The sequence below is a fragment of the Haliaeetus leucocephalus genome, unplaced genomic scaffold, assembly GCF_000737465.1.
Source record: "Haliaeetus leucocephalus isolate CR32 unplaced genomic scaffold, Haliaeetus_leucocephalus-4.0 Scaffold295, whole genome shotgun sequence".
NCBI classification, from domain to species: domain Eukaryota; kingdom Metazoa; phylum Chordata; class Aves; order Accipitriformes; family Accipitridae; genus Haliaeetus; species Haliaeetus leucocephalus.
Window position 1 is genome coordinate 6,694,206 of NW_010972731.1, and position 13,143 is coordinate 6,707,348.

The window sequence follows — 13,143 nt, forward strand, 5'->3', positions numbered from 1 at the left end:
GTTCCGGCTGCGTCACCACGGCAGCCAGGGGCCGGGGAAGAGCCACTTTGCCACGAGCGGCAGAAGAGGAATGCCCCATTTAGGGTCGGCAAGGAGCTCTTTATAGGAGTATTTGGGATTAAGCAAAAAATTAATGGCTTCGCCTGCCCTGAGAGAAGACTTGCTGCCTGGGCAGGGGGTGATTTTCACGGGATACCGCTTTCCCTCCGATCAGGGAAAAGTCCACGCACCAGCCGGCCGTGCTGTCCCAGCGTCACGCTGCCCGCTGCACCTCACCGTCCGACCGGGAATTGCAGCAGTTTCCCTGGTCAAGGCTGTTAACGCAGCCACTGCCCCAAGCCTGGGATGCACTCGCCTTTCCATGTGCAAGGTGCATGTCCCGTGGGAAAGCCCCGTGTGCCCGAGCCATGCACGGGACCTGCAGCCTGGAAACTCTGCAGCAGCTCTATTTTTAAGCAAAGCCTTTGAACCGAATCCAATCGGAAAGGGAACAGGGTCATCTTTCTCATCCCCTCGGACGGTACTTGGGGACAATCAATCACCGCACAGGACTCATCTCCTCCAGCGGAGCGGGATGTCACACCGACGGTGCTGCCGGGGCTGGGCGAAACCGATGCAAGGGAGAAGGGTACGAACCTCCTGGTACCCAGCGAGGGATTTTGGGGACAGGCACGTCAGCCAAAGCTACTGACAGCCAGAAGCCGACATTCGCGCTGACACCTCTGGGTCTTGCCACCACACCCGGTCTCCATGCACCGGCCAGATAACACCGCCACGAGCCGCGCCGGCTCTGCCGGCAGCTCCGGGAGGATGTCACCGCCCAGTTACATTCCAGTTGTATTTTTAGGTTACCTGCATAACCCCAAGGGCTGGAAAAAAAAAAGTTTGATTTTGTGTTTTGTTCCCCCGTGGCAGCTTGCTATCCTGCAGCCCCGTGACGATGGAGCACACAGGCTCCCCTCCAAGAAACCACACGTGAGCGGAGACCAGACTGACTTTACAAAGCTGAAAAACACCGGCTAGCTGGCATTTGCACTATGTCATTATAGGACACACTACGTACATGCCAAGAGTTGTGCTGCTTTGCACCAGAGCTTGTGCAAAACCCCGGTGCGAAGGTGGTTACGGTCACAGCGGCATTTCTTTGGAGCAGGCACCGAGCCGGGATGCGGGTAGAGCATCCTCTGGGAGCGGTGCCACAGGGCTGGACACTGCCTCCTTTGCATCCATTGCTCCAACTGGATTTTCTCCCCCCCAAAAAGCAGCAGCAGAGGTCACACCTCCTCAAAGCCCAGCTGCAGCGCAATGCCAATGTGGACCCACTGAGGGTAGGCTGGGGGGCGGTGGGAAAATGCTTGGGATGGGTAATTAATTAACCCAACCCACAGCTCATCAGGAACTACAGAGCTGGGCGGCACACAGGTCCGGCCAGCCCGTGGCATGCGTGGCCAGCGTGAACCCCACGGCCACGAGCCATCTCGTCAGCGCAGCCCGTGCTGGTCCCACTCGGCTGCAGACGCTGGCGTGCTGCCATGAGACAAAGGTCTGGAAGCAATCCCAGCCCCAACGCCTTAATTGTTAGGAGAAGGCAAAGGAGACGGTGCTTAGAGAAAAGCAAAGAGCATGCAAAAAAAAAAAAAAACAAAAAAACAAAAAAAACCAAAAAAACAGAGAAAAAGGAAGAGGCAGAACACCCGTCACCTGTGCCTATCTCCCTGCCAGCAGGTACCCAGCTCTCCCCCAAGCAATGCTCCTCCCTTTGATTTCTCAGCCCATAGGCAAAGCCATGAAAAAATAAAAGCTGTTTGGAATTGATGTGACCAGCTGGTGACAGTTTCCTGGTAGGAGAAAAAACTCAAACCATTTTTGGAATAGATCAGCTTGACAGGAGGCACACGGTTAGTTAGTGGGAAAGGAAAAGAGTCATTTGACTTTTTAATTGTCAGCTGTAACTCAACTCGAGAGTCAACAGACACTCCTTTTTCTATCCAAATTGGTGCAATTCAAGTACTTCCAGGTGCTCCCAAAATTCTGTAAACTTGGCAAGACAGCAAAAGTATTCCCTCTCTGCTTCTAATGCAATTCTTTAAAAAAAATAGTAATAATAAAAAAATACTAGCTTTCCACCATCCTCCCTCCAATTTCTTTTGGGCAGGGATAGAGTGATTTCATCTCTGCAGATGATGTAAGACAGAGCAGGCACCCGCTCTGAAAACAGAATTTATGGAGGGGAAAAAAACCAAGGAAGGCCTCAATGTCCGCAGTCGCCTGCTCCAGGAGAGGGGCAGAAACAAGAGACCGACCCAGGTGCTTTCCTGGCCCAGAGACTTCAGGCAGGACTTTCTCGAGACCAGCATCCGCGCCGGAGAACGGGGCCGGCACCGGCTCCGACAGGTGACCGGGGAGTTTCCCTCTGGGACCTGGAACGCTTCCCTGATCCTGGGATGCCACCGCGGCTCGGGCGGACAAAGCCTGTGCATCTTCAGAAAAACCTCTGATCTCTGGTGGTGATCCAGCATCGCATCTCCAGGGAGGAGGAGCGGGGAAAACCTTTGATTATTTCTTTTGGAGCAGGGTGCCGATCCGGTGGCTTATGGAAAGCAGCAGGCGAGTGCTGCGGTACACTCCCCTATGTCTCCTGCTGTCCCACACCAATTCTTTGCTTTTTTGGGGGCATCTTCAGTGTCATCCCTCTCCCCTGCCTCTCTCACCCTCCCCCCTCCCTGCTCAGGGTTACCAGGTAGAAGACGCAAACGCAAAGGGCTCATCACGCCAGAGAGATGGTGCAAAGCAGACACAGCCTTTTGAAGTCCCTAGTTTCTCCACTCAGTTCTTCTGAGAGAAAAAAATCCATCCCATCACGAGGTGGCGGGGGAGCCGGGATGCCTCCCCGGGCTCAGATGCGGCAAAGGAAAACTATAGGCTGAGAGCAGCCACGAAATACGGAGACTGTCCAATTCCCCTCAGGCCACCACTCAGCCTTATCTCCATGTAAAGCCTGTTACGGCACTCAAACCTCAGCGCCCAGCCAAAAAGCATCAGTCTTAACCCGCTAACGATGCTCCCAAGTCAAGAGAGGTGGCAGGTGACCCGTTCGGTCCCCATAACCTGCTTGCAACAGGGCTGGGAGTAAGGGCTGATGTAGCAAGGAGAGAGCTGGCTCCTGAAACCCCCAGGAGAGCTCAGCCACAGCGAGCCAGACCTGCAGCCTCTTCTCCTGGCATTACCCACACCATCCCTCCGACCCGCACCGCATACCTCTTGCTCTCCCATCGCTGCTCCTCTGCCCCAGAGGACAGACTACATCCACATTCCCAGAACAAGTCCCACGTCCAGCTGGTCCATGAGATCAGCTCCTGCTGCTCACTGGTCTAGGAAGTATATATATATATATCTATCTATCTCTATCTTATAAAAGATAGATAGATAGATAAGAGAAGCACCACATACTTGCTAAGCACCAAGTTTTGCAGAAATCACCTGCAAACATTTCTCCTTTGTTCCTCCAAATTCCCTGCTGCAAAGCTTAAAAATCCCACCTCACCCCCAATTAAAGGCTGGACCACCAGCACGCCTGAAAGCTGCTGCCAGCCCCACTGCCCAGCATCACCCCGCACCATCCGCTCCCGCCTCCCCCGCTGCGGGCTTTTATCTGAGGCTGCAACAGCTCTGCTTGGGGAAAATACCTATTTTGTGGTGGATTTGCCCAGTACCCACAGGGCAGCTCTGATTTGTGCCTGGGAAAGGCAGGGGCTCCGCAGGCGACGTGCCCACGGCTCGGCAGCGTTTCGCCACCGTGGTCCCAACGCGGCTGCCGGCAAGAAGGGCACAGCCTCACTGCGCTGCTTCCCTTTGGGTGGGTTTTATTCCCCCCACGCTTTTTTCACTCCTCTCTCGAATCCAGCTACCGCGCTGCAATTTTTTCCAGCATTCAGAGGAAGTAAGCATCGCAGGCTTTTCCTAGTAAAGGCGGATCAAAAAGCCATCACCCGGTCCCGGGAAGGCAGCGGTCTCCGCAGACAGGCCAGTCCCAACGCATCCGGCTCACGTCCCGGCTCAAGAGCTCGCAGGCTGTGACTCAGTGCCGCTCAGCCTGCAGCTTCTCGTGGGGCACGCTTAGGCCTTGCAAGAACCCTTTCCATTTAATAAGAAATAATAAACTTCCAAAAAAAAAAAAAAATCCCCTTTACCCCCAAAGAGTGAGGCTCACACCAGCGTTTTGGGGAAAGGCACGGTGCGCTGTGGGGTGGCCAGCAAAACGGCAAGGAGAGGAGTTGGAAGGAGATGTGTGAAACGTCAAACCTGTTTGAGATAAAGGGAAACACATGCTGGCTCCCTTCCCTGCAACGGTTATGCACGGTTTCCCTTGCTGAGCTGTGACTGTAAAACCCCACGGGGAAATCCACAGTTACTGAACGAGAAATTCTCTGTGGATCCAAAATTAAGGGTAAACTCTTGCAGCAACCTGGAATGTACACAGAAAAAGAAACCACACGTACAGGAGAGCCACTGGAGGAAAAGCTGAGTCGTTTTCTAGCACCTTAGCAAAGCACACGCAAGGCTGATAAGAGTTTCAATTAATATTCACCCAGAATTTTTGCCTGGCAATTTCTAGAGGCACCTCCTCCAGCCTCCGCTTTACTCACATCACCCAGACGTCCTTCAGCAAACCAGGCAGGGGCAGATGTAATTAATACCTGCGAAAAGCTTCTCTTGGGCAAGAGAGCAGCGTCTGCAGAGCACAAGAGGCAGCCCGGCCACGGCACAGCCCCACAGGTATCCCGGGCTGGGAGGACAACCCCAGCCCTGGCCGGTGCCAGCCATCCTCCGGCACCCGGCGCTCAGCACCGATGCTCCCAGCCAAGCAATCGCAGGGATCAACCCAAAACCTGGAGGAAACAGGGCTGCAGATGCTAACAAAGAGCGAACAGAGGGGGCTGTAGAAGCAGCAGATCTAAAACACCCACCGCACCCTCCTTTTTTGGCAGCCTTAAGGCAGCATGCAGCTGCTTCCAGCCTTAAGGAAAACGAGTGCTGCCGAAAAGAGACAGCCGGAGCCCAGCACGGAGGCTGGTAAAGATCCACGTGGGCCCCCCGGCAGCATCATCGCCCACCTCCCACCGCCCCCCCCAGCGCCCGCATCCTCCTTTCTGCACCATTACATCATTTTTTTTCTGACCACCGAGCTCTTGCCCAAGGGGACAGCAGTTGGCAGGGAGCATCGCGGGTGAGCCAGGCACGGATTCGGCACGGGGTGGATGATTTTAGTTGCGGGGAAACCAGGGAAACCTCGAAAGCCAGCTGAGCACAAGTGCACCCGCACAAAAATGTCTTGCGCTGCCCTGCCCTGTGCCAGCAGGGATTTTCTGGGTGCAGGCACAGGGTTTTACAAACAGGCACGTGGGCCTGCCACCTACCCCCAAGCACCTTCTAAAGGTGCTTGGAAGATGACAAAGAGCAGTCAAAGCAATGTATCAGCGCAAGATCGTTTCATCTTTGGCTGAGGTGCAACTTGGCAGCATGTCAGGAGAGAAACCAAGCGGTCCGCAGCGGCTGGGGATTTTTAACTATGCAGAGCAGCTTTCTTAAAAAGCCTCGACGGTGAGCACATCTGGCTCTCAGAAAAAAGAGCCACGTCATTTTTAGTGACGAGCTGCACAGACATCCTTGCGTCTTCGGCACAACACACCCCCCCGCAGCCGTGCCCGGCCGCGGGGTGCACGTTCAGGACTGACTCAGAGGGACCGTCCTCGGGACCGCACGCTCTGCTGCTCCATCATCTTCCTCTCGAGCCTCAACCTTCCCACTCTGACACCAAGTCAACCAAGATCTCCATCCCATGGCAAAAAAAAATACCTCCACCGCGCGGTGTATTTGCCCTTTGCTACCCTTTTAATAGGAAACAGTCTCCTGCAGGGAGAGATGCATGCAGCAGGAGAGGACATCTGCTCCAGCTGGGGCAAATGTCCTCCAGCAAGCCGGGTCAGGGTGCTGCCATCTCCAAGGGCTGCTGTTAACACACACCAGTAAAAATGGCCAGGGCAGGCTGCAGCCCTGCGGGGCCACAGCACCCGACCCACCGTAACCAACTCCTGCCGCACAGGCAGGCTGCTTCATCAGCCTTCCCGGCAAGATTCAGGCTAGGAGGGAATTTATATACACAAACCACAAAGCAGTATCTAACTGGCCTGCAAGCCCAGACAAGCTGACACTCCCTAGATAACCTCGTCATCCTCCCTTAAACCACCACCCCCCCCAACCCGTCCACATAACCAGCCCTGCGTGTTTATGATCTGTCAGACACATGACTGTCACCTGCCAAGCCCTGCAGACGAGCTTCTTCCCCTCCTGTCCCTCTGTCCTGCACCACCGGTCATTGCATCGCCGGTCCCACCCGCACCCGTCACCGGCACACGGTAAGGAAGGACGGAGCTCTCGGCACCGCCAAAGAGATGCCGGCAGGACCCATCCCGGCTGCCGGGTTTTACGTGTTCCTTATTGGAAATCTCCGAGACCTTTATGGGAACAAAATGCAATCATGAAAAGCTGCTCTTAAGTTTCCGAGAAGACACAACAGGCACTATCGAGGCAGGAGACGAGGCAGCAGGGTACAAACGCCCTGCGGCAAGGGGCACTCGGTACCCGACGGGCAGCTCCCAGGGAGGAGAGGGTCCAAGCACCACCGTCGTCCTCAGGAAGGTGCATCGGATACCAGCAGTTAGGCTGATGCCAGTGCCAAACCACAGCTAAGGTTAGCAGCTTCTGATGGGAAATTACTTGTATCGAGCACTCTGGAGGTTTCTTCCTTTCCAAAACTAGATTTTTCTTTGGTGGTGGTATGGGGGGGAGGAAGGGTGGATGCTCTACAAACAACTTCTGGTAAGTTTTGTCTCCTCCTCATCCTGCCTCCTCTTCCATGCTAGTTATGTTTTTAACAGAAATTTATCTTTTTTTTTTTAAATAAGCATTTCACTTGAAATGATGAAATTAAGGCTTAGAGCATGAGACAGACCTAGCTCAGCAGTGACCCTCCCAGAGCGCAGTGCAGGCAGGACAACAGAGGCTGCAACAGTCCAGTGGGTGCCGGACCCCCCCAAAGCTCGTCATGCACCCTGCCAGCTCCCAGAGGAGGGGGCAACAGCCAGGCCATCGCCTTCACACGTCTCCTTCCCTCACGTCCCGGCGAGCGAGGCTACAAAGCCATTGCTCCCAGGGACCGGAGGGAGCCCAGGGCACCACACAGCTCCCTGAGGTCACAACACTCACATTTCAGAGAAACCAAACGCCAGCATTGGATGTCTTTAAAAACAAGATCGGGTGTCTTTTTACACAATCTGGCTTAATTCGCCCAAAAGCTGTTGGACCGGCCACAGTAATTCTTGGAAGCGACGTCCTGACCTCCAGCCGAGCACGATGCTCGCCATCATCCCTTCTGTCCTTAAAGCCCATGATTCAAGCGTTTCCCCATTTCCCCCTACGTTAGATCCAGCAGCACACAGGGGCAATCACGCCACAGAGAAAAGCCCATCTGCCTCCAACGGCTTGAAAGGGACGAGCTCCTCCAAAGTGCTGTCCATCTTCTCCTGCAACAGGTCGACAGAACAGACAGTGCACAACAGAGCCCTCTGGTATTATGCCCGTGGATTAATTAAATCATGTGGACAACACAGCACAGGATTAGCTGGAGAGGATCCACCTCCCCTCCACCTTCATCCCACTGCAGGTCCAGAACCTCCCCCAGCATTAGGCAGCGATTCCCTCCCTCCCTCCCCGACCATGAGACCCCCAGACCCTGCCCTTCCCCTCAGCCACACCGTAACCCACTGCATCCCGCACGGGCAGCGACTCTGCTCCAGCCTTTTGCTGGACACACAAGTGGCTGCAAGAGAAAGATGCAGGCAGGGAGCCCTGTCCCAGCTCCAGAAAAGGGAGGAGAGACTGGGACCTGCTACAAACTGAGGCCAGCTGGGACCACAAGACACTACCGTGATATCCGACATAGCTGCAGTCATGCCCAGTAATTAATGTATTTCTTGTGGCGATGAACTTTTAGACTCACAATGCTGCCACGGAATCAGTGCAGCATCGTCGCCACACAGATAAGAGGCTGTGTAGGGATGGGGTATCTCCCAGGCTGAAAAAAGAACAGAAACTTCCACTTTCCACCAGAAAAAATCCTCTCTGCCCTCTCCCTCATTCAAAAATCTCTGGCTAACGCTCAACCTGCGCTACAGAGTTTTATCAGCAAAAGAGGCGGGGGGTAGATTTAGCTCCATACATACCCACAAGCAGTCCTGAGTCATGCCAGTAAAACCCCAAACTTTTTGTTGGTACAGTAAAATCACATCCCCAGCCAACACAAGTTCCTCTCGCAGCTCTCTCCCCAGCAAACAGCCTGCCTGGGCAGGGCCTTATTAACACCAGTGAAAACCATCTTCCGTCCAAAAACCCACAGAGCCCCATGTCCACAGTGGTGGCTTCTCAGGTCACAAAATCACCCGGACCAGAAACCCGCACCCATTCCCAGGCACCCAAAGGGAAGCTCTATAAAACACATGAGAGTTTCTTCCAGCAACGACCACTTTTGCAAACAACAGGGGCAAAGCAAACTCCAGCTCAGCCCTGGACTGCAGCCCAAAGCTGGAAAATAAAAGCAGCAGCCTTCAGGGAGAAGCATTATCTGCTGAAAAAAAGCAGGGGAGCATCCCTCCAGGGAGGGAAAGGGATTGCTGAAGCACAGCTAAATATTTATCACATCCAACGTGATATTTTCCAGGCGCCCACCGTTACGCTAGCAGAGAGGAGGAGGAGGGCAGGAGCAAAGCCCTGTGCTCTCTCTATGATTGTCATAATTAATTGGATGCAAGCTCCGTGATGCTTCAACTAGAATTAAAATAAAAACCTGGTTCTGTGGGATCAGAGCTCCTATCTCCGCTACCCCCTGTCCACGCACACCCAGGGGACACCAGCCTGGTGGCTGCTCTGCCCAGACACGACGGGAGCCCGAAGGCAAAGCCCTGCTTGTGCAGGTCACAGCCCCATGGGTATTTTCAGCAGAACTGCCTTTTTTTGGGGTGGCAGCAGGAAAAGTGTGAATGGCACGAGACAGTACAGGATTCACAGATGACTGAATTGCCTAACGGCGGTGTGCTCCCACAGAGGGCACGGGAGGGACGCGTCCCCACCGCTTATTTACCTACCCAGAATAGACGTACCACCAGAACAAGTACGAGTTCATCCCCAGGTTCTGGCATTTCTAACCACTGATTTTTCCAAGCCTCAGTGTCAAAGAAGAGCTGCCTCCCCAGAAACACAGCCTGGCTTAGCCGGATCCTGTCCCCTCTCCCCAACAGCACCCATCTTCCAGGAGGAAGATCTCTCCCCTAAAGAGAAGGACTTGCTTTTGAATTTCTTGGGCATTGGCGCTGGGTGAGCCCCAGGAAAGGCCAAGCAGGTCTTCTCCCTCCAGACCCCATCCGTGCACCCTCTCTCCCCACAGCTGCACGGCCGCTTTCTCCAACAAACCCCCCGATTTCGGGAAACATGTGCCTCCGCACCGGCACGTTCCTGCCTGTCCCTCCAGGAGGGGCTTCCCGGGTGTCGGGGGCCATCAGAGTCACAGCCAACAGCCACGGCAATGGGCACACAGGCTGCACACGCAGGCAGAAAATATGCCTCGAGCAGCAGGGGAAAGGCAGCGGCTTGCATTTGTACACATAGGGTCTAACACAGACCCTGCACCCTCCACCATGTTTCTGCATGCACCCAAAGGCTGCTGACTCCCTGAGGCTTCATCCCCTTCTGCTTTAACCTCTCAGATACAACACTCCTCCCTTCACAGCATCCATTTCACCAAAAAAGGTGCAGACTGTTGGAAAATCACGCGCAGGACCAGCCGCGTGTTGCCACCTCTGACTAGAGGCTGCATCCCTTGCAAAGCTCTGCAAGGAGGACGCAGGGGCAGCTCCGGAGCTTTGCACACAATTCCTTCCCTCAGTGCCACGCATTCAATGAAACACAGCTCCAGGGAGCCTTGGTGACCTGAGACAACGGGGAAATTTTGCATATTTTAGTAAACATCAGACTTGACAGTGCAAGAGAACATGGAAACCGAAGGCCCTTTTCCCACACACCTCATCCCGCGAGATAATTTGGATCAAGCAGATACGAGCAATGGGAAGAGGAAGAAAGCCGAAATCCTTCCTAAGCTTCGCATAATCCCCAGAAGGTGTTTATCTCACAAGCTATGTTTAGCGCAGAGCGAGGCAAAGCTCTCACCCAGCACCATTCCTATCGCGCGTGTCACGGCCAGCCACGCGCATCCCCAAAAACTCCCGAGGTAGGAGACAACCCAGTGACTAAGCCAAAATGACGGCAGGCGAGTTTTGGTACGCATCTATCACAGAAATCGCCAACCTGAGAGCTTCAGCACAACAGCCTCCCTTTACGACCCTGACCAACTCAAGCCCACAAAGGGAAAGCAACCAGCAAAAGGAAACCCAAGACCGCTCGCTGAATTTCCCTAAGGAAAATTAGGGAAATTTAGCTTAAATTCAGGCTGCCTGAACGGAGAGGCAGAAGGAGCTGCCGCGAGTGCTGCCAGCAGTGTCTGCAAGCACTCGGACCTGCGAGCATCCCTATGCGGCAGCGCGCCACCGGCAAACCCGCTCAGAGGGCTGGCACTGCCGAGGCAGATGCAAAACCGAGGAGAGGCACGGTGGACAGCTAGCAGGACGAGAGGAGAGGGTTTTGAAGAGGCAGATGCGTTACACACACTCAGGATCGATCCCCGTGCTGAATGCTGCCCCAACAGAGGCGAAGCAGCTCGGGTCAATGGGGACCCAGAGCTGCCAGTGCCAGCAGAGACCGGGCGCACTCAGCACACGTGCAACACCTCCGGCAAAGGATATTAGGAGTAATTGTATGAATGAACCGGTTCGCCGCAACCAACAGCCCCATGCAACCAGAAACCTGCAGACACAGAAGGGTTCCAAACTTCCTCCGAGGAAAGCACCACGTTCCCAGGTGCTCCCGCAGGCATCGCCGTTTGCTGTCAGCCAAACCGCTTCCCCCAAAATCCTCCCAGTACCAGCTCGGGCCTCATCTCCCACAGGACACAAGCTGTCCCTCGGCCGGGCTCACCTCTTTCCTCCATCCACACATCCACACGCTGCCCACGGCACCCGTGAGCCGAGAGAGGGGTCTGGGCTCGGGCGTCCCAGCGAGAGCCTTTTTAAGAAGCCCGGTCGATCCCTTTCAACGCGGGACGGACAGCGGCTGGAGGCATGTGCTCCTACCTGTGAGTCAGCAGCTCCGCTCAGCAGCACCGTAAATCGCTGCTGATTCACACCCTGCTTACACAGCAAACAGGAAACTCAGGTCCACATTCCCTCCGGTTAAGACACAGATCATTTAAAAGTGGGGGGGGGGGGGGGAAAGTCACGCCGAGGTGTGTTCATCTGCTCACATGGTTCCTGACTTCAAGTTTCCAGTGCATCACTCCCAAACGAGGAAAACCCCTCCAATTTTATTCCGGTGATAAGAGAGAGGCAGCAACCGTTCTCCGGGTGCTCCCTCCTCTGTCCGGTCTGCGCTCACGGTGCTGATGCAACCAGCTCCCCGGAGCAGCAAGACACCAGCGAAGCCATTTCCCCATTTTCCTCAATCCCGGCACGCTGGCGGTGTCATCCCAGGCCGATGCCTGCCAGCCGGCGCTCACCTTGGGACAACGACCAGGCCACCTTAGTCACGGCGATGCTCTATAAATAACACCCGTGACACACGGTCACGTTTGCCAGCCACGTATGGCGGAGACAATGGGAAACTCCACCACGGCGTTCCCGGCACATGCCAGCATCGGGTCACGGCCGTGCCCCGAAACGAACCGCCACGCCGGGAGGACCGGGATCCTTGTCCCCGTCCTTCCCGCCTCGTTAGGCCGAGACGAGGGCTCTGCTCATCCTCCGAGCCACGACGCTTGCCGAGCCGCCACGGGCCCTTTCCTTCAGCAGGAAAGACCCCAGCGGCAGCGGATGAAACTTGCATTTTCATATTTTTTTTTAATTAATCATTCTCCACATCGACAGGAGCTTCACCCTCTCCCTCCAAACCACCCCCCTCCTCCTCCCGGGGCTCAGCGGGGCTGCTTGCTCCCTTTCCCCTCCACGCAGCACACACGCCCCGGGGGCTCTGCAGCTCCGGGGGCGGCTGCAGCCCGGTCCCGGTCCCGGTCCCTGTCCCGGTCCCGGTCCACGATGCCGGGCTGCAGACGCGTTCGCAGCACAACCCCTCAACCGGGACCAGGTAGGGAGAAAGACACTCGAAGCCCACGCAGAGGAAACCCCGACCGACTGCAAACGGGCAGCCCACGCCCGGCGGGTTGGGCAACAGCCCGGTCCCCGCGGGTTACGCCAGACCCGACGAGGCGGCTCAACCCGGCCGCAGCCCCGTTTCCTCCCCCACACACACCACCACCTCCTCCTCCTCCTCCTCCTCCTCCTCCCCCCCCTCCCCGGAGCCCCACGGAGCATCTCCCCCTCGGCCCTACCTCTGGGCAGGGACATGGCTGGCGGCGGCCCCGCGGCGGCCGGGCAGAGCGCGGCGCCCGGCGGAGTCCGGCCCTGCGCGGCGGCCGCCCCGGGAAGAGCCGCGGGGCGGGGCGAAGGGGCGGTTAGGCTCCGCCCCCTCCCTGCCGCGGTAGGCTCGGTCAGCGGCGGGGAGGCGGGGTGTGGGGGGGGCGTGGTTAGTGAGTCCGCGGGAAGAGCTTCGCGGTTCTCGGGGACGGCTGTAGGGGGTGAAGTGAAGCGGGCGGGCGGGACTCACGGGTGTGGTTGTGCTGCCGTAGAACCGGGGAGTCCTCGCTGTCCCCGGCACCGGTGTGACCCCCCGTAGGGCACCGTTTGGGGCGGGGAGCCCTGCCAGGGGGGACCCAGTCCTACGCCGCGGCCCACACGCCGGGCACGGGGTGGGGGGAGTGGGAGTGAGGCTGGCGCTGCGCAGCTGAGACCGGCCAAGCTCATCGCATCTTCCGTGGGTCCCTGCTTCTGCACACCGTGGGTCCCACCGGTGGGTCTGGCTGAAAACTCGAGGGGGATTTATTCTTCTCCGAAGTCACTGAGGAATCAACCCCTCCTAGCCCAGCAA

At 56.3% G+C, this 13,143-nt stretch overlaps 1 protein-coding gene across 1 annotated transcript in view; it reads right to left on the reverse strand.

The window, feature by feature from the left end:
• Nucleotides 1–12,613, reverse strand: part of MAP2K3 (mitogen-activated protein kinase kinase 3) — a 40,193-nt gene extending 27,580 nt beyond the window's left edge. The window contains exon 1 of the mRNA XM_010570344.1: nucleotides 12,548–12,613. Coding sequence (XP_010568646.1) covers nucleotides 12,548–12,563 — 16 coding nt within the window. The 5' untranslated portion in view covers nucleotides 12,564–12,613. The remainder of the gene's footprint in view (nucleotides 1–12,547) is intronic.
• Between the last annotated feature and the right edge of the window lie 530 nt (nucleotides 12,614–13,143).